The sequence below is a fragment of the Xyrauchen texanus genome, chromosome 13 (assembly GCF_025860055.1).
Source record: "Xyrauchen texanus isolate HMW12.3.18 chromosome 13, RBS_HiC_50CHRs, whole genome shotgun sequence".
NCBI lineage: Eukaryota > Metazoa > Chordata > Actinopteri > Cypriniformes > Catostomidae > Xyrauchen > Xyrauchen texanus.
Window position 1 is genome coordinate 20,912,182 of NC_068288.1, and position 22,101 is coordinate 20,934,282.

Genomic DNA, 22,101 nt, shown 5'->3' on the forward strand with positions numbered 1-22,101 from the left:
GACTCAATACACATCCTTGTGGTGTACTCAGAGTTATAGTAGAGGATAGGTGGGGGCCCAGCCTCAGGCCCAGGAATGGAAAATTAATCAAATTAAAGTCGTGACATGCCCTAGTATGATTTATTAAACCGATAAAGGCTGCAAACTTACTGTTACGAATGCAGACAGCGAAGGCAGACGAGGAGAGCGGATCTAAGTGCAGCTTTAAACTTTATTAGAACACAAAAATCACAAAGGAAAACCCACAATGGGGAAATAAACACAACACCGAAAACACAGGCAGGGAACACACACACACCGGGCTAACAACATTCAACGAAAGACAAGGACTGAACCAAAAACCAGGATATAAATACACAAGGACAGGATGATTACAAATAATAAACAGGTGTGAACAATGACACAAAATGGCAGTGATGATGACAGGTGGATACTGGGAAGTGTAGTTCTTTAAACAATAGACTAGTGAGACAGTGGAGCTAAACAAGGGACAAAAGTGGACCTATGGAAAACAAAAGGGACAAAAATGGAAACCAAAGGGGCAACGGTAAAACAAGACAAGGTAACCTTAACATAGCCCCCCCTCAAGGATCGGATTCCAGATGATCAAAAAGTGACAAAACAAAAAACAGAAAGAACAAATGTCCATTGACTGGGGGGGAAGATTGTGGTGGGCAGACAGACCAAGGGGAGCAACGAAGGGCAGACAGGCAGTCCAGGGGGCAACGAGGGGCAGACAGGCAGTCCAGGGGGCAATGAGGGGCAGACAGGCAATCCAGGGGGCAACAAGGGGCAGACAAGAGGTCCAGGGGGCAACAAGGGGCAGACAAGAGGTCCAGGGGGGCACAGAGGGCAAGGACAGGTTCAGGTGGTCTGGGGGCTGGCCACAGGGCAAGGATAGATCTGGGGAACTGGGGAGGAGGCCACTGGACAGGAACAGGGTCATGGGCCTGGGAAGAGGCCACAGGTCAGGAACAGGGTCAGGGGCCCTGGGAGGAGGCCACCGGACAGGGGCAGGTTCAGGAGGCCTGGGAGGAGGCCACAGGACGGGAACTGGGTCAGGGGGCCTGGGAGGAGGCCACAGGATAGGGGCCGGGTCAGGAGGCCTGGGAGGAGGCCACAGGACAGGGGCCGGGTCAGGAGGCCTGGGAGGCTCTGAGGACGGAGCTGAGGAAGGCTCAGGAGACGGAACTGAGGAAGGCTCAGGAGGCGGAGCCGAGGAAGGCTCTGGAGTCTCTGGGGCCTAAGCCGCAGGAGGCTCTGGAGGCGGAGCCGTAGGAGGCTCGGGAGGCGGAGCCGTGGGAAGTTGTGGAGGCTCAGGAGGTGGAGCTGTGGGAGGCTCAGGAGGCTTTGGGGGCGGAGCCGTAGGAGGCTCTGGTGGCGGAGCTGTAGGAGACTCGGGAGGCGGAGCCGTGGGAAGTTCTGGAGGCTCAGGAGGCGGAGCCGTAGGAGGATCTGGGGCGGAGCCATAGGAGGCTCTGAGGTTCTGGAGGCGGAGCTGAGGGAGGCTCAGGAGGCAGAGCCGTAGGACACTCCAGAGGCTGAGCCGTAGAAAGCTCTGGAGTCTCTGGGAGCAGAGCCGTAGGAAGCTCGGAAGGCGGAGCTCTGGAAAGCTCGGAAGGCGGAGCTCTAGAAAGCTCGGAAGGCGGAGCTCTGGAAAGCTTGGGAGGCTCGGAAGGCAGAGCTCTGGAAAGCTCAGGAGGCTCGGAAGGCAGAGCTCTAGGAAGCTCGGGAGGCGGAGCTCTAGGAAGCTCGGGAGGCGGAGCTCTGGAAAGCTCGGGAGGCGGAGCTCTGGAAAGCTCGGGAGGCTCGGAAGGCGGAGCTCTAGGAAGCTCGGAAGGCGGAGCTCTAGGAAGCTCGGAAGGCGGAGCTCTGGAAAGCTCAGAAGGCGGAGCTCTGGAAAGCTCAGAAGGCGGAGCTCTGGAAAGCTCGGAAGGCAGAGCTCTGGAAAGCTCGGAAGGCGGAGCTCTGGAAAGCTCGGGAGGAGGAGCCTTGGGAGGCTCGAGAGGCACTGACTCTTGGACGGGCATGACCACTGGCGCTGGCTCTTGGATGGTCATGGCTACAGGCGCTGGTTCGGGGACGGTCGAGGCTACAGGCGCTGGCTCAGGGACGGTCGAGGCTACAGGCGCTGGCTCACTGACCTCTGAAGCGACAGGCACTGGCTCACTGACTTCTGAGGTGAGAGGCTCGCTCACCCTGACATGCGTGGGCGCTGGCTCGCTGACCGTAGCTCACGAGGGCTCTGGCTCGCAGACCGGGGCAGGCGAGGGCTCTGGCTCGCTGACTGGGGCAGGCGTGAAGGGACGAACCACGGGCGAATGGAGTACCAACACTGTGGGAGGAGTGGCAGCATCATCCTCCCGTATGTCCACAGTGAGCGGCAATCCGCTGACTCGCAAGGTCTCCTCCACGAAGCTGAGGAGTGTTCAGCAACCATTCGCCGGCGGCAACAGTTCCCTCAGAGTCTCATGTAAGTTACCCCGGAAGAATGCCACCAGAGCGTAGTCGGGGAAGTCAGAGATGCGTGCCAGCTCCAGAAAATCTAGGACGTGGTCCTCTAAAGGGCGGTCCTCCTGCCTGAGGCAAAGGAGCCGGTAATTCGCCGAGCAAGCTGCTAGATCCATGTGGTGTTCTTTCTTTCTGTTACGAATGCAGACAGCGATGGCAGACGAGGAGAGCGGATCTAAGTGCAGCTTTAAACTTTATTAGAACACAAAAAACACAAAGGAAAACCCACAATGGGGAAATCAACACAACACCGAAAACACAGGCAGGGAACACACACCGGGCTAACAACATTCAATGAAAGACAAGGACTGAACCAAAAACCAGGATATAAATACACAAGGACAGGATGATTACAAATAATAAACAGGTGTGAACAATGACACAAAATGGCAGTGATGATGACAGGTGGATACTGGGAAGTGTAGTTCTTTAAACAATAGACTAGTGAGACAGTGGAGCTAAACAAGGGACAAAAGTGGACCTATGGAAAACAAAAGGGACAAAAATGGAAACCAAAGGGGCAACGGTAAAACAAGACAAGGTAACCCTAACACTTACTATGGAAGAGATGTGTACGTTAAATAAATCTAACCTCTCATCCACTAGAAACTCCACAAACATTTAGAATCACTGACGTTCTATGAGATGACAAAGCAGAGTACTTATCTATTTTGAATCATGTAAAATATATATTTATATAATTAAAATCACAGCATCTGCGCTCTAATCTCAGCTCAGCTTTATTTATATTGCATTTAAAACAACAGTTAAACAAAGTGTCACAGTAATACAATTTAAAACACAACAACATTTCAAATTGACCACATAACACCAGTAATCTAAAATACAAACACTCCAAAACTGTGTCCTACATTTCATTCGTCAGTTGAAAGAGATGAGATTTCAGACGTGACTTAAAAGTCTTCAATGATCACACTGCGCCGTCGCAAACTGTTTATCCAGAAAAGTGAAGCATTATGAATAAAAGCACTATTCAAAATAAAAGCTAGATGCCTGAAATTTTATAATAATATATTACAACTTTATAGTAAAATGTTATATTCTCTATAATAATAATAATAATAATAATAATAATAATTAATGAAAGTATCACAAGCAAGACATCTGTTGAATAAAAGTTTGGCAAAAAAAAAAAGAAGCAATGACATGTTAAAAAGTTGATGATGAAATTAAACTTTAAAAAAAAAATCTGGAAAATAATAATAATAATTATTAAACTAGAATTATTAAAATAATAAAAAATAACTAAACTGGTGTGTTCAATAGCACATTATCATATTAGCATATTTTTGTTGTGATATTGAAATTGGTATCGAGAACCGTGAAATTTAACTGGTATCGGTACCGAATACTGAAATTCTGGTACTGTGACAACAGTATCTCCAAGTGAGACAGGACAGTGTGAACAGCCAGAGAGATGGTGTACTCTGTAGAGTCCAGAGTGGCAGGGATGATGGCTTTGATGTGGGTGAGGACCATCCTTTCAAAGCACTTCTTATTGGTGTGAGAGCCACTAGACGATAGTCGTTCAGATTGCTGATGTTTGTTTTTTTCAGCACTGGCAATATAGTGGCTGACTTCAGACACTTGGGGACACTTGTCTGTGATGAATTAGATTGAAGATGCTTGTGAATACCTAGCTAGCTGTTCGGCACAGTGTTCAAATACCAGTCCAGGCACTTCGTCTGGGCCTGCAGCTTTGCAAGGACTGATCCTCCACAGTGTGCACTGTACATCATGTTTGCTCAATGCGAGAGCCTGTTCATACGTTGTAACCGGGGTTTGTGCACCGTCACATTGTTGCTGGTTTCAATTCGAGCAAAGATGTTAAGCTTGTTGGACAGTGCAGTGTCACTGTGGGGACAGAAATGTTTACTCTTACAGCCAGTAATAGTCCTAATGTCTTGCCACATACTCTGAGCATCACTGTTACTGAAGTGGTCTGCTACCCATTGTCTGTGGATATCTTTGGCCTTTTTTATGTCTCAAGCTTGACCTGGCAACACTATATTCTGAAGTGTCATCTGAGTTAAAAGCATTATTGCATGCTTTTAAAAGATGTTATATCTCCTTTATTTATTCACAGTTTCTGGTTTGGAAACATCTTTATGTTCTTGTCTGTTGTGACACTGTCCACACAGCTGTTAATGTAGAGAAGGACAGTGGCTGTATATTCTTCCAGGTTCACCTCTGAGCCGTGGGTAGACTCCTGTGCAAATAGGTCCCAGTGTGTCCAATCAAAGCAATCCTGTAATTGTAAGGTGGCTTCTTCTGACCATATTATTACAGATTTTGTCTTGTGGATGAGAGGTCTGTATATGCTGGTGTCAGAAACAGTGAAAGATGATCAGATTGTCATCTTTGGGCTCAGGTAGGCTCCGTACGAGTCCTTGACATTAGTGTACACATGATCCAGGATATTTGAGCCCCTGGTAGGGCACTGGATGTGCTGATAGAATTTGTGAAGCATATATCTTAAATTGATCTGATTAAAATCCCCTGCAACAATGAAGACACCATCCGGGTGAGCATCGTGCTGTTCACTGATGGCCGAGTGCAGATGTGCTTGTGCCTGCTTAGCATCAGTTTGTGGTGGAATGTACAGTATATGGCCATGATAATAACAATGGAAAACTTCAGAGGAAGATACATTTAAGCAGTAGATATTCCAAATGTAGGTCTAGGACTTACACTGACACGTTGGAACATGGATAAAGCAACATTCAAACGCAATAGTTTTCAATTACGATGCCAGGAATTCACTATTCACATTCAGCCATGATTAAATACCCCTTTGAATGAATGTGTCCAATAGACCTTTTTCTCTCTAGCACCATATTTGATTTTTAATGGGATTAACAATGAGGCTGTGAGGGATGGGCTTAGGCTGCGTCCAAAACCAGGAAAATGCTGCCTCCTGAGCGCATTCGACATCACCATAGGCCCCGCCCTGTAATAGTGATGGACCTGGAGGCAACAATACAAATACCTTTGGTTTTGGATGCAGCCTTACAGTCTCATCAATGGCATGAATGGTATAAAGCTCCTAGATCACATCTGATTTTCCACAACTCATGTTGTCTGGAGTTCTTTGTATACTGAATGTTCTTGGATAGATATTTTATCAATGTTTTGTCAACAGAACTATCCAAAAACACTTAACTGCAGTACAGCCCATTGAAGAGACTAAAACTATCCCTCACAGCCTCCATGTTATTCCCTTTAAAAATCAATGATGGCGCTAGTGTGAATAAGGTCTATAACAGGGCAATTACTGAAATTAGTTCAAGTGGTGTTCAGCTGATCATGTGATCCTAACATGGCAGCCCCCATGAGGAGGCTGTCTGCCTGTTAAATAAAACGTATTATATAATGTTACAGATATGACTGGAGTCTTCATCTCATGTGAGTGGTCATGATATTTACAATTAATTTATTTAGGATTAAATTTTTTTTAATTAAATTGAAATTACTGAGTGTACATTTAAAAAGAGAGGATGCTGATATTTGGTGGGCTCAGCCAACCAACCAACCAACAAATCAATCATTCAGCAAGACCATGATCAAAATGATAACCCTTTTCACACTTATTATACAGTCGTTTGGTTATTTCCATTTCTGAGTATATGGGGGGCCTTAAGCGAAACATTAATTTCTTAACAGTGGTCTTGCTGCATTTCTCCTCTTCCTTTTGTCTGATTTGTAGGTGTGCTTCATTATGGCAAAAACCCTCTTGAGCGTGTGCAGGCCTGTGACTAGCTACAACTCTCTCCTTGCAATTACATTCTCCCTACCAACTTGGCCCGCAAAGGGGGGCACTATTATAGCCTAATTGAGCCATAACAGCTGCCTGAGTCTTATTCGCAGCTTTTAGTATATTTACAAAATAAAATTAAATAAAAAATGGCCTTGCTTTGCGCTAAGCAGCCACTTATATTGCTTATAGCTAGAAACAGCCCTGGTCATTGCACATAATCTGATAAACCTTTGAAATCATGTAGTGAAATTCTATTAGCCAGTACTGTGGATGGTACTGTTTTGTTTGAGGAACAATACAGTTCAAACTGCAGAGACAGTTTACTGTTGACATGTAAACTCAGAGGCATTAGACTCAGTTCAGACGCTATGACATAAAACAAGATGAACCCTTACCAAATACATTTTCAGTTAAATAATTGAACAGTGTGTGTGAGCTGTATGTTTTGTTCACTAGGTCAGTTATTATGTACAGTATGTCATAGATTATTTACTGCATAGAACAAGAGAATGAGCACACCTCTCTCTCTCTCTTTAATTTTTTCACAAACTGTATTCTTTACAGTTTTTAAGTCATTTGCTTTTTGCTAGGTATTTCCTCTAAAAGCAGACCCAAAACAATACAACTGTGTAAGATAACTTTTGAAAGAGTGGCCATTGACAACAGCTTAAAAATTGTTGTCATAGAGATGGTATAATTTACTTTCACTATATATTTTCAGTAAATGTTGCTTGGTTTATTGAGAATGATACATAAACCTGTTAGCCTATAAAAGTGCTTTGTATGCAAAAACAAAGTAATGGGTATTGCATTTCCATCACTGTTTTTTCATGATGAACAAAAAAGCAGGATTACGTGTGTGTAATATGTGCATGCATGTGTACTTTCATTCTCTCTAGGGAGACTACTTTAGCAATATATTCTGTTTTCTTTGTCTCTCCCACCCTGCCTCTTAATAGGAATCAGCACATTAATTCACTTGTCTATCCCAAACCTTTCACCATGCTTGGTCAGTTCCCTCCTGGTGAGCCCTATAAAGCCCAGTCCAACACACCATCCTGGAGCCTAGCACCCCACCCTCAGCCCTTCCACTTTCGCTCACGCACTGAACCCGTAGACTGGAGGTGTCTCGCTGCCCTTGATGTGGACCGGGTAGCGCAGGAAATGAATGTCCGTGTGCTGCAGGATTTCATTACGACTGTAACTTTCTGTGACGTGGTGGGTGAGCGTTGTCCGAACTGCCGTGGGCCTGCTGATCCTTCTTTGATCAAACTTCTCCGTATGTCTCAGCTGAGCACTGAGTACCTGCTCCACTGTCAGGACTATCTGAGTGCTCGGCTGTCAGAATTGGAGGAGCGTCTGCAGGGGGAGCTCTCTCAGGCCCAGCTAGAGGGAGAACAACGAGTAGAGCTAGAGAAAAAACTGCAGGAAACCAAGGTGGAGATGCGACAAAAAAAGAAGTTGATCGCCACTCAACAGCTCCTCCTACAGGCCAGCACTAATAATTATAACAAGGTCTATTATAACCTCTGTAGTAAAGACAAACCGAGCATTTACTGTGTGATTTTGAGATTTCCAAATATTGATGAACTTTAGAAATCATAAAAAGTTTTCTAATAATCTTTTGATCTTTTCCTTGTCAGTGCCAGTTCTGTGAAAAATCATTTGTTAATTACTCCTACTTGCAAGCACATGTTCAGCGACGACATCCTGAGGTCACAGATGCAGGTAGTACCTTTTGAATCTCTAAAAACTTTAAATAACAGTTAACACTATATTGACACTATTTATTAAGCTAACACTATACATTTCAATGATCAGTTGACTGGTGTAATGATAATTTTTTTTTTTTTTTTTTTTCAAAACTCCAGGTCACTGCTTCTGTATTTTATGCATTTGCATTTGACAGATTGTATGTTGTATGATTTGTGTTTTAGAGAGGCAGAAGAAGAAGCAGGTCAAACAGATGGAGGATGGAATAGAAGAGTTGAAGGAGAGACTGAGAGTGACACACATGCAGCTACAGGCAGAGAGAGAAACTGACAGTTTTAGGCGACAGCAGGTACATTGGTGTTTGAATCAAGGTCCAGCACCACTTATAGTTCATACTGGACGGAACCTCTTTAAGTAACTCCTCTGTTTCCAATGTTTGATACTGTACTTGCTAAACATTAATCCATATTTGATTTTTTTATTGGCAGATAGTAGGCCTTAGCTCTTCGCTATTGCAGTTTCTCAAAGTTAAAGGGACTCTATGTAATTTATAATTCATTAAAAACAAGATTGAAGAACACATTTGACAAATATGAATAAAATAATGTGCACTCACATGAGATGAAGACTCCAGTCATATCAGTAGCATAGAAAATCCTGTTTCTTTTGTTTAGATGTCTTGCTAGTTCAGGGTCAGACTTAGAGGGGTAGGGACCCCTGGGCTGTTTTGTTTTTGTTGGGGCCCTACCTACACAATATTATGCAACTGGGGAAAACATTATTAAAACTTTAACCTGTTAACCTGCACCAGTGCGCAGTCGCACCGAAGAGTCCCCCAGTTTAATGTTTATGAATAGATTTAACGTGAAAGAACATCATTAATCTTGGCAAACTATATATCATTTTAAAGGTGTAAGCCTCAAGCATCGATGATAGAGCTCTGTTTTTCGATGAAAAGCTTATAACGAATGTATTTCTTGCATTTATGTAACCAATACAGATCAAAACACACGTAATCAAAAACGGAGTACATACCAGTAGTGTCGTAATAACGATCCACACACGCATCCACTGCTAAAAGTTCCAGATTGGATGGAAAGGTGAGGGTCCACTGAACAACATCCCACAGAGCATTTTTAGTCCAAAGAAACAATAACGTTGTAACATCGATGGTTATTCCTTTGTTTACATCGAGTTTATTCAGGGTGAAGTATCATACTTGTCGGTTATGCAATAAAATTATGCATAAAAACAGACTCCCGGTAGCCGAACGTTATATGGGTGTGTTGCTTAGAGTGTAATGAACAAATTAAGACCGCACACACACACACACACACAAATACAAAGATAGGCAATATATAGGTCAAAATATTCAAACACTGCGGTCAGTTTTTTTGACGTCATGATATGCTGATCCTATTGTTTTGTCTTTACAACGAAAGCCAATGAAAGAATTGAAATGATATGACTAATCGAAAATGTAGCCAAGCAGTGCACGATTCCAACGATACCCGGGAAGTTTAAATTCCTCGCGAACAAGATGTTTTTTTATTTATTTGAATCGGCCACTCTCCATACGCTTGAGGAGCTAACCTGCGAATTAGGCTGTGACCACACCCCCGTCATTTGACAACAAACGAGCCATAGTAAAAAGACGGTTCCCCAGTCAACATCTGTTTTCGCGTCTTACTTACTGGACGGATTATCTCATCAAATGGATCATCAAAAGAAGTTTTTTTCTGCTGAAGATGTTTTATTTGAGATCACTCGAAGCAGCGATGACGAAATTGAGGAGTGAATACAGCGACGAGGGTGATATGCTTGAGGACGGAAAAGATGGTCCAATTTTACATCGGTGAGTTGCTATGTAACATGCACACATTATACGTGTGTGTGTGTGAGAGAGAGAGAGAGAGAGAGTGTGTGTGTGTGTGTGTGTGTGTTTGTTTTCCCATTTGATTTGTAAGGTAAATGCATTGTGGTCTGAAAAGATAAGGTAATGCACCTTATAAAAAAAATGGCTTGTCTGATGGCTGGCCATCAGTGTGATTGTTGGTTCTATGTCTGACCATCCATATGAATGCTGTCTGTATCACTGGCCATCACCAGCCATTGAATGTTGAATGGGCGACTATCGGTATGAATAGTGTATATGATGACTAAAATAGCTTGCAGTACCCTTCATAACATTTGGTCATTAGGTTGCTTTTTGAGGTATCCAAGGAGGCTTCTTGGTACATGGACATAGTCTTGGAAAAAATATTGCAGAAATCTCATTTTTCATAATATCTTCCTCAAATGTGAAATATAAACTGATGAGACTTGTGGCTTTCAATCGATTACCTAACTGGATTCCTCCAGGTTTGTTTTCATTTATTTTTTCATAAAATAATGAAATGTTACTTCCAGTACAAATTATCTTCAAGACACTTTAAATTCTATAAATTTTTGTCTTTTCAACTTTTACATTTGGGTAATAAACTCCAAAGTGTCTTCTTTTTAAATATGTCTAAATTGTGCATGTAGAGCAAATTGTTCAGTAACTACAATTATTTTAGTTTGGGGATGTCATTTCTGGGGATGTGCCTTGGGCAGGGGGAGGGAGAAAGGGAACTGACATAGTCTTGGAAAAAAGCTTGCAGGAACCCCATTTTTCATTATATCTTCCTCAAATTTGAAATATAAACTGATGAGACTTGTGGCTTTCAATCCTTTACCTAATTGGATTCCTCCAGGTCTATTTTTATATATTTGTACATGAAATAATAAAACATTTTTTGAAGTTCACATTATTTATGAGGCACTTCAACTTTTATAACTTTTTATTTGTTTGAGCATTATCAACTCTGATTTATTGTTAGTAGAGTGCCAAGTGTCTTCTTTCCAAAGAGACCTTAATTGTGCCTGTGGTACACTGTTCTCAGGAGCTATATTTATTTAAATTCAGGTATGTCATTTTCAGCTGTGAGCCCCTGAGTGGGGGTGCAGGTTAACAGGTTAATGGAAGTGGATTTCCTTCCCCGCTCAAAGCATTCTTTAATTGCACCAATTGAACCTCACTTTACTATTCAGACTGAGTATACAAATTTTGTTGAAAAGGACCATTTGGCAGTGTTTCTGATATATTTATATTTATAAAACAAAGTCATGGACAAATTGGCAAAAGTTTTGGCCTTATTTCAGCACCTTTGATCTGGACAGCTCCCGTATGGAAGAACTTATAAGGAGTGATCTACCTGCTGGTTTAGGAAACAGGCGATACTCCATCCTAAAATAATGGTTGACGTATGTCCTTAATAGCGCTAGTTTAAACCTTATCAGGAAACCCAGCCCATGACAGAAATTTTACAAGTCCGTCTTGGTGACAGGTAGGCCTAATAATTATTTGTAGTGCAAGTCATTCAACCCCCACCTCCTGTTTCATTTTAAACATTTTAATTAAAAATGATAATCTTTCAAATTATATGATAAAACTGGACACAAATATAGAAATACAATATACATGTACACTCACCTAAAGGATTATTAGGAACACCTGTTCAATTTCGCATTAATGCAATTATCTAATCAACCAATCACATGGCAGTTGCTTCAATGCATTTAGGGGTGTAGTCCTGGTCAAGACAATCTCCTGAACTCCAAACTGAATGTCAGAATGGGAAAGAAAGGTGATTTAAGCAATTTTGAGCGTGGCATGGTTGTTGGTGCCAGACGGGCCGGTTTGAGTATTTCACAATCTGCTCAGTTACTGGGATTTTCACGCACAACCATTTCTAGGGTTTACAAAGAATGGTGTGAAAAGGGAAAAACATCAAGTATGCGGCAGTCCTGTGGGCGAAAATGCCTTGTTGATGCTAGAGGTCAGAGGAGAATGGGCCGACTGATTCAAGCTGATAGAAGAGCAACTTTGCCTGAAATAACCACTCGTTACAACCGAGGTATGCAGCAAAGCATTTGTGAAGCCACAACACGCACAACCTTGAGGGGATGGGCTACAACAGCAGAAGACCCCACCGGGTACCACTCATCTCCACTACAAATAGGAAAAAGAGGCTACAATTTGCAAGAGCTCACCAAAATTGGACAGTTGAAGACTGGAAAAATGTTGCCTGGTATGATGAGTCTCGATTTCTGTTGAGACATTCAGATGGTAGAGTCAGAATTTGGCGTAAACAGAATGAGAACATGGATCCATCATGCCTTGTTACCACTGTGCAGGCTGGTGGTGGTGGTGTAATGGTGTGGGGGATGTTTTCTTGGCACACTTTAGGCCCCTTAGTGCCAATTGGGCATTGTTTAAATGCCACGGCCTACCTGAGCATTGTTTCTGACCATGTCCATCCCTTTATGGCCACCATGTACCCATCCTCTGATAGCTACTTCCAGCAGGATAATGCACCATGTCACAAAGCTCGAATCATTTCAAATTGGTTTCTTGAACATGACAATGAGTTCACTGTACTAAAATGGCCCCCACAGTCACCAGATCTCAACCCAATAGAGCATCTTTGGGATGTGGTGGAACGGGAGCTTCGTGCCCTGGATGTGCATCCCTCAAATCTCCATCAACTGCAAGATGCTATCCTATCAATATGGGCCAACATTTCTAGAGATTGCTTTCAGCACCTTGTTGAATCAATGCCACGTAGAATTAAGGCAGTTCTGAAGGCGAAAGGGGGTCAAACACAGTATTAGTATGGTGTTCCTAATAATCCTTTAGGTGAGTGTATATAGGGCATGGACTCCTCCCTTCATAGATCTTGAGGGAAATTATGGATTTCGGGCAACAGTAAGAGGTAGTAACTCTGAAAACTCTTTTGTGTTTGGTTTCATCTAACAGCTGAACAAATGTTTTCTGCAAAAATATTCATAAATTTTCAGTTTTCTTCTAATCCCTGATACCAAAATGATAATCTTAATAGTTGCCGTTTAGGTTGTTATAGTTCAATTTAATGTAGCCTAATGTTTTTGTGCAGGTGTGTGCAATAATTGCAAGGACAATTTATTAGTGTGATGAAATAATATTTCAGATTTTCTAATCTCTTAATGAAAGGTGGTTAAAAAATGAGCCACTTGCATATTTATTTACATTTAATTTATGTTTAATGCAGGTTTAAACTGTGAAATTTTAAACTAATATTGACATCCAATATATAATTTGAGATATCAGGGACTCACGATTTGATATTTTGATATTTGATGTTTGCAAAGTTACAACAATAAGAGTTTATTAAGCTTGTCAAGAGTGAAAATCAAAAACCGGAAAATTAAACCAGAGGTTCTGACCTTTTATTGTCTTCCAGTCAAACACATATGAGTACAATCCTCCAAACGTTGTTGTGCTTTTCATTGCAAGAGTCCAATAAATAAAATCCATTAGAGGTTTTAGTCCAAACATGTACAAATATGAAGAAATATTGATTAATCTGTCTTTGTTCAGGTTTTACATATTCAACACATGTTATCATTCATGTCCATTCTCTGTGAAATCTGTAGTGTTTCAGTAGCAAAACACCCAAACTTGATATTTGGGAGGGTCTTAAGAACAAAATGAGCCTTCCCTCCAAATATTCTGTGCAGTTGTGATTGAATAGTCACACAAAATTTGCATCAAAGCTGGCCAATAGATAATTTTTGGCTGATGGGTTGTGTAGCTAATGAAAAAGTAAAAACAATGATATTAGGGTTGTATATAGGCCTATCCCTGATGCCGATTCACGAAGGTTCGGAGTGGAAAACCATGGACTGTGTTTTTTTTTTGTGTTTGTGCTTTTATGCGTGGTGTGCAGTTATAGCGTGTCACTGCCGTACTGTCGACACCCTGCTTTTGGACCCGCGATCTGATCCACCCTCCTCGGCTTCAGTCACCATCACCGATGGATGGAGGAACCGCTCCTCCCGACTGCATTTCTTTATCAAACACCCATTCAACTGCACATCCAGGGGGCTCGGACATGTCATTCAAGCCGAGATGAGCCACCCTCCCCGGCTTCGCTCACCGTGAGTTAGACCCCAGAGCACACGCTCCTAATGCATTGACTTTGCATTTTTTCAAAGATTATTCTTTGCTGCTCACTCAGGGCCTTTAGCCTCTGCCTCAAGCTGAGAGGCACCACCCTCTTTGGCTTCGGTTAAACCCCCTGTTCAACTACACATCAAGGGGGCTCGGACACGTCATTCAAGCTGAGATTAGCTTCCCTCCTCTGCTTCAGTCACCATCACCGATGGACTGGAAGAACCGCTCCTCCCGACTGCATTTCTTTATCAAACACCCATTCAACTGCACATCCAGGGGGCTCTTGCATGCCATTCAAGCCGAGATGAGCCACCCTCCCCAGCTTCGCTCACTGTGAGTTAGACCCTAGACCACACCCGCTCCCAATGCATTGACATTTCGTTAAATTTCATTGGGAGCAGGTGTACTCCGGGCTTCATTGATGCCGATTGAAGCCACGGCGTGTGAGGCTCCCAGGCTTGAGGCAGTGGCTAAAGACCCTGGGTGAACAGCAGTGCAAAATTTCTGAGCTCTGAAGTCAATTTGCATTTGTATGTAGAAAAAATTTTACAGAAGTATATTTTATTGTAAGTAGAAGTTTATTTCCACTGCAACATTTCAAATTGCAATGTTCTTTTCACATTGTTTATAAAATGCATAAATATATTTGGAATGCATTATGATATATTTCCAAATAACAATAATAATAAAAAAATTATATCTTCATGTATATTTTGGTTTGTGTGGTGTTTTTTACATTGAACCACTTTGAGAATTGGTTTATGGAGTTACTACAAGTGGCCTATTGGCGCCTTCAAGTGGCCTTTTTTTTGGAAGTACACTTACATAAATCATTATGGAACAAAGAATTTTGGTCATATCGACTTGACCTTCATCAGACACATGGCTTTGTATCAGATGTGTTTTTGGTTCACTGCGCATTGTCTTGCATATAAAAAAATATTTTATAAATTATATTTGCGTTCACTATTCAAAATATTGAATCAAAAACTAATTTTTAAAACTACAACGATACAACGAGAGAGAGAGAGAGAGAGAGAGAGAGAGAGAGAGAGAGAGAGAGAGAGAGAGAGATGATATAAATGTTGATTTCATCACAGTGATTTGGTCATGGTGAATGTTGAGTACAGTATTATGTTGTTATTTTAGGAACCATGGTTAATTTTGTGGTTCCTGTGAATTTACAAAAAATACCATGGTGAAACCATGGTTACTGTATTAAAACCAAGGTTATTTTTTCTAAGGTAATGTTAAGGTTAGGTTTAGGGGTAGGGGTTAATGTAGTGTGTCTGTGGGACTCTAAATAAACACACTGCGGTGATGCCCCTATACTATGTTAGTATTTAAATATGGGTGAAAATAGTTTCTGACACCATTTGCTCCAGGGTGCAATTAGTATCTGCCATTATTTGCACTGGGGTGTAAATAGCATATACCATTATTTGCACCAGGGTCCTTTTTTATAATATTTGACAATACATTCTTTTTGAAGTGTGTTTGTGTGTGTGTGTGTGTGTGTGTGTGTGTGTGTGAGCGTGTATTTATCACTTTGTGGGGACCAAATGTCCCCATAAGGATAGTAAAACCCGAAATTTTTGACCTTGTGGGGACATTTTGTCGGTCCCCATGAGGAAAACAGCTTATAAATCATACTAAATTATGTTTTTTGAAAATGTAAAAATGCAGAAAGTTTTCTGTGAGGGTTAGGTTTAGGGGTAGGGTTAGGTTTAGGGTATAGAATATAAAGTTTGTACAGTATAAAAACCATTATGTGTATGGAACGTCCCCATAAAACATGGAAACACAACATGTGTGTGTGTGTGTGTGTGTGTGTGTGTGTGTGTGTGTGTGTGTGTGTGTGTGTGTGTGTGTATATATTATATATATAATTGTACATATGTTATGTCTGTGATGGAGTGATTTCGGAAAGTGAGAGAAAAGTCTGATGCTCAGAATTTCAGAAAAACAAATCTTCTCCGGCATAAAATATAACCCAGCCCAGCTGCAGCCCAGGTTTCTATATAGTGGATACCAAGGCTAGCTGTCACACTTTGTACATGAGTAAATATTTATCAGTGTAGGTTTTATTTTTAAAAGACAATTTCAGTAAAGTCTTGTCTATGCTGAAGTCTTGGCCACTGAAAAAAGCTATTGGACATTTCCACTGTTTTTGCTCTGAAGAAATTTAACACAAGTTTACCTTTTGTGACAACATGCCTTATACGGGTTAAGTTTTCACAATGGAACATTCCATTAAACAGCCTAGTATAGGCCTGTCAGCATCCGTCCATCCATCCATCCATCCACTACAACAGTTAGTTCTGGTCCTCGAATCTGATTGGGCGAGAGACGTAAAATAAGTAATGATGGTCTCACATCATCAGTACTCGGATACTTCACTGTGTGTATCACTCCCTTTATGTTCTTGCGGTTCTAATCTAAAGTATAAGAGCAGTACTTATGTGTTAAGTGCTATCTTTCTTTACATTTAATATTGTGACATTACATATTTTAGCCAGCAGGTGGAAGCAAAAGACTATTTTTGTGAGTAATTTGAGCCAGTTGGTGACGTGAAGTCCGCGTCAGTCAGTATTTACGTTCAACAGCACTACATGATTGCTCATATTACTGCTACACTACTAAAACTAGGAAACGGCTTTAAACTAACAACTTCAGCATTAAGGCTCATCACAGCTGAGAGACCCAACAGACTGATTAATTACACAAACTCAAGGCACTTGCCTCTTACCGGAGTTTCCACATTGGAGAGAAAATACTGTTCAAAATGGCAGATGAGATTGTGGTTTCTATAGTGAATGACTCTTGCGTACCGGCTACCTTTGTGGAATACCCCCGCTTGGATGGCTATTTTTCCCACTGAGAAAACAGAAGGAATTTCACCAAAATGACATTATCTTCAGAAAGCTGACTTACAGGCTACACGTCATCAAGAGATGATCACACACGCTCCATATCTCTCTCTCTCTCTCAAACACACACACACACACACTTAAATCCTTATGTCTCCAGTAACATGTTAGTGTCACGATTCCCTTGTTGTCTGCCCTGGGTCTCACTTGTCTTTGTCAGAAACTACACTTCCCATGATCCTCGGCCCTCATCACTGCCAGCCCTGTGTCATTGTGCTCACCTGATTGTAGTTTGTCTTCATCATGTCTCCAGTGTATATAAACCCTGTTTGTTCTCCATTCCCTTGTCGATCGTTGATGTTTGTGGACGCCTGTCTCCGTGCTCCTCCTCATGTTCATCCTGCCTGTTCTGCCTTTGATGTTTTCCGTGCTTGCGTTTTGTTTCCCCATCGCGGGTATTTCCTTTGTTTGTGTTTTGTCCGTTTAGTTTTCACCGTTGTTAATAAAATCACTGCATTTGGATCCAACCCCTTGTCTGCCTCCTCCTGCATCGTAACAGAACGATCGACCAAAAATGGATCCAGCAGCATTCTTCGCCGAACTGACCCAGGCGGATCTGTCAGTCCGGGAGTTCTCCCACTTTTTCATCAGCGTGGCCAGTTGCACCGGCTGGGATGACCACACCCTGAAGGTGGCGTACCGGTTCGGTGTTCCCAAACACCGGTGGTGGGAACTCCCGGAGACCGGAGACTGCACCTGGCGGGAGTACGTGGGACTCATCTTGGAGGAGTTACGCTGCCGGGAGCCACCTCTCCAGATCCCAGCTCCCGCCTCTGGGCTTTCCTCGCCAGCCACGGTGAGTGAGCCAACCCCCACGCCTGCCGTGGTCAATGAACCAGCGCTGCTAACTTCATCCGCCCGGAGGAGGAGGAGAAGAAAGGCCTCTGCTCTCCAGCCTCCACTAACCACGGCCAACCAGCCAATGCCTGTAGCCTCCGATGTCAGTGAGCCAGCGCCTGTAGCCTCCGATGTCAGTGAGCCAGCGCCTGTAGCCTCCGATGTCAGTGAGCCAGCGCCTGTAGCCTCCGATGTCCCTGAGCCAGCGCCTGTAGCCTCGACCGTCCAAGAGCCAGTACCCCCCGAGCCTTCCAGAGCTCCACCTCCCGAGCTTTCCAGAGCTCCGCCTTCTGAGCTTTCCAGAGCTCCGCCTTCCGAGCTTTCCAGAGCTCCACCTCCCGAGCTTCCTAGAGCTCCGCCTTCCGAGCCTCCCGAGTTTCCCAGAGCTCCGCCTCCCGAGCTTTCCAGAGCTCCGCCTTCCGAGCTTTCCAGAGCTCCACCTCCCGAGCTTTCCAGAGCTCCGCTTTCTGAGCCTCCCGAGCTTTCCAGAGCTCCGCCTTCCGAGCTTTCCAGAGCTCCGCCTTCTGAGCTTTCCAGAGCTCCACCTCCCGAGCTTCCTAGAGCTCCGCCTTCCGAGCCTCCCGAGCTTCCCAGAGCTCCGACTCCCGAGCTTTCCAGAGCTCCGCCTTCCGAGCCTCCTGAGCTTTCCAGAGCTCCGCCTCCCGAGCTTTCCAGAGCTTCACCTTTCGAGCTTCCTAGAGCTCCGCCTTCCGAGCCTCCCGAGCTTTCCAGAGCTCCGCCTCCCGAGCTTTCCAGAGCTCCGCCCCAGAGCCTCCTGTGGCTCCGCCCCCTGAGCCTCCCTTGGCTCCGCCTCTCAAGCCTCTCGAGCCTTCCAGGGCTTTGCTTCTGGAGCGTCCTACGGCGCCACCTCCCTCGGCTCCACCTCCAGAACCTTCCAGACCTCCGCCTCTAGAGCCTCCTACGGTGCCACCTCCATCAGCTCCGCCTCTAGAGCATCCTACGGTGCCACCTCCATTGGCTCCGCCTCCAGAGCCTTCCAGACCTCCGCCTCTAGAGCCTCCTACGGCGCCACCTCCATCGGCTCCGCCTCTAGAGCCTCCTACGTTGCCACCTCCATCGGCTCTGCCTCCAGAGCCTTCCAGGTCTCCGCCTCTAGAGCCTCCTACGGCGCCTACTTCCACGCCTCTGCCTGCAACGGCTCCACCTCCCACGGTTCGGCCTCCTGAACCTGTCCTTGCCCTGTGGCCGCCTTCCAGGCCTCCTGAACCTGTCCTTGCCCTGTGGCCTCCTCCCAGGCCTCCTGACCCTGTTCCCGTCCTGTGGCCTCCTCCCAGGCCTCCTGACCCGGTCCCTGTCCTGTGGCCTCTTCCTAGGCCCCCTGACCCAGTCCTTGTCCAGTGGCCTCCTCCCAGGTCCCCCAAACCTGTCCTTGCCCTGTGGCCAGTTCCCAGGCCTCCTGAACCTATCCTTGCCCGGTGGCCAGCTCCCAGACCACCTGAACCTGTCCTTGCCTTTTGTGCCCCCTTGGACTTCCTGTCTGCCCCCTGTGCCTCCTTGGACTGCCTGTCTGCTCCCTGTGCCTCCTTGGACTGCCGCTCTACCCTTTGTGCCCCTTGGACTGCCTGTTTTCTCCTTGTACTCCCTTGGTCTGTCTGTTTGCCCCCTGTGCTCCTCTGTCTGTCTGTTTGCTTCCCCCTCACTCCTTGGACGATTTTTTTTTTCATTTATTTTTTTTCTCTGAGGAGCGTCTGGATGCCGCTCCTTTGAGGGGGGGTTATGTCACGATTCCCTTGTTGTCTGCCCTGGGTCTCACTTGTCTTTGTCAGAAATTACACTTCCCATGATCCTCGGCCCTCATCACTGCCAGCCCTGTGTCATTGTGCTCACCTGATTGTAGTTTGTCTTCATCATGTCTCCAGTGTATATAAACCCTGTTTGTTCTCCATTCCCTTGTCGATCGTTGATGTTTGTGGACACCTGTCTCCGTGCTCCTCCTCATGTTCATCCTGCCTGTTCTGCCTTTGATGTTTTCCGTGCTTGCGTTTTTTTTCCCCATCGCGGGTATTTCCTTTGTTTGTGTTTTGTCCGTTTAGTTTTCACCGTTGTTAATAAAATCACTGCATTTGGATCCAACCCCTTGTCTGCCTCCTCCTGCATCGTAACAGTTAGAAAAGTTGTGATACTAGTAGTTCTAGAGTGATGTTTTTGAGAGACTTGGACACATAATTAGCTTTGAACCAGCAACGGCAGATTCTGATCCGTGGCGTAAGAAAGTATGCACAAATGCATATTCTATGACCGTTGTATATAAGCAATATCACACTCGTAAGAGTGTGTGTGTGTGTGTGTGTGTGTATATATATATATATATATATATATATATATATATATATATATATATATATATATTACAGTGCAAGAGATAAGAATAAACAATTTGGATAAGGCAGAACGAGAGGATATGAAAGGTGCTGGAAAAGAGCACCTCGCTGCCAGGAATAACTAGAAATGGAAGCTTTCCTCTACATTTAGAGCAGATGTTGTGCACTTCGTTCAGGAGCAGGTTTGGTTATTAGCAATAATAATTAATTATTAAAATCAATAGAACATTGATTAGAATCAACCTTGGCTTTTAATCCTTTAAATCAACTATCATCAAAGATAACCATCAATTATCAAATTCAGTAGAATATGAATTATTATAAAAGATAATTATTAAAATCAACAGAACATTGGTTAGAATTAACATTCACTTATTGATCCTTCAAATCAACAAACATCAAATATAATGATAATTTATCAAAATCATCAGAATATCGATAAGCGTTAATATCGCTGGGGCAACATCCTGGAATCCGGGACTAATAACCAGACAGTATAGCAGTCTCACTATATGATTGTTCTCTTAGGAAAGTCAACGTCCGTAGAACATCAACATTCAAAAGCAAAACAATGAAGGTTTGAATCCCAGCACTGACATCCCCTACCAGCCCTTGACACAGGTGCTTGCTGAACAATACCAAAACAGTTCTCTTTAAAATATAACAAAGTTTATTGATGCTGTAATATCAATTAATAATCAATACAATGCAGTCAATAAACTCCCGACTTCCAACTACAAACTAAACAATAACATGATTAGATATGGTAAAAAATAAACCTATAATACATGAGAAGAGGGTATATGTGTGTGTGTGTGTGTGTGTGTGTGTGTGTGTGTGTAAGGAGAGCAGGAGGGCACAAAATGGCGGTCGTGGCTCTCGAGGACTATGTACCACGTGAGGTTTCCAGCCAGCGAATGAAGGCACTTCCTTGGGCAATGAGGTTGCACTTGGGAGCAGCAGGGCTGCATCTAGACGAGGCACATACTATCGCTGGAAGAAACGCCTAGAAAGATCTCTGAGGGTTTTATACTCTTGATGTTGTCATGGTTGAGGGACGTGTTCTGTTGTGTGTTTCATCCAGTAGGAGTTGAGAGTTCAATCCTTAAGAATATAACACATAGGTGTAAAGTGAGCAAGGATTCATGGGATCTCTAGTCTGTTTTGGACTTCCTTTGTTTGATTTTGGCATTGTTGTTATCGGGCTTTAAGTGTTCTTATAGGCCACAGTCAGGCTTTATGACTGTATGTAGGCCTGCCTTTGTCTCCTATTTGTGTACATGAGGCCCAACAGCAGCCTTGTTGAATTGTACACCTTTCATAGAAATAACACAACGCTTCATGTACAAAGAGATATCGGCGTATAAAGCTGCTGTACAGAGTGTTCATAAGATATATATGCTAATAAAGTGCAAATCTTATCTATACAAAAGTCGTGACTACTAAAAATATGTTGAACATTTCTACCATTTATTGCAAAAAGAATCAGTTAAAATGAACACAAGTTGATCTTTTGTCACAACATGCCCCAATATGGTTAAGTTATCACAATGGAACCTAACAGTAAAACAATTATGAATAAATAAATGCAATAAATAAATTTGAGAAATCTATAGTATTTAAAAATGTGACCGCTTGCCAAAATAAAATGTTCCCGCAGACATGAAAAATACACTTTTGCTGAAATTGTTTCCTTTTCATTATATGGTTGACCCTTGCCTGAATGAATATAACAGGGTTAAAATTGGAAAGGAGGTGGGAACCGGCTGAGCAGTCAAATAAATATTTACTCTCGCTCACTCTCGAACTGCAGCATATGGCTTCCTTAATCCCTCTCCTCGGCTGATTAGACCAATTGGGGCCGGGTGTGTGTAGTCATGGCCCGGCCTCGCCCTCCTCCTCGTCACAGTATGCCAGTGTGGTGTTATTGCATTCACTTGTTTACTCAACAGTTATAGCAATGATATGATATAA

At 43.5% G+C, this 22,101-nt stretch overlaps 1 protein-coding gene across 1 annotated transcript in view; it reads left to right on the top strand.

The window, feature by feature from the left end:
* Nucleotides 1-22,101, top strand: part of LOC127653849 (cilium assembly protein DZIP1L-like) — a 41,491-nt gene that overhangs the window by 11,190 nt on the left and 8,200 nt on the right. Inside the window, exons 2-4 of the mRNA XM_052140635.1 lie at nt 7,249-7,804; nt 7,933-8,017; nt 8,227-8,351. Coding sequence (XP_051996595.1) covers nt 7,292-7,804; nt 7,933-8,017; nt 8,227-8,351 — 723 coding nt within the window. The 5' untranslated portion in view covers nt 7,249-7,291. The remainder of the gene's footprint in view (nt 1-7,248; nt 7,805-7,932; nt 8,018-8,226; nt 8,352-22,101) is intronic.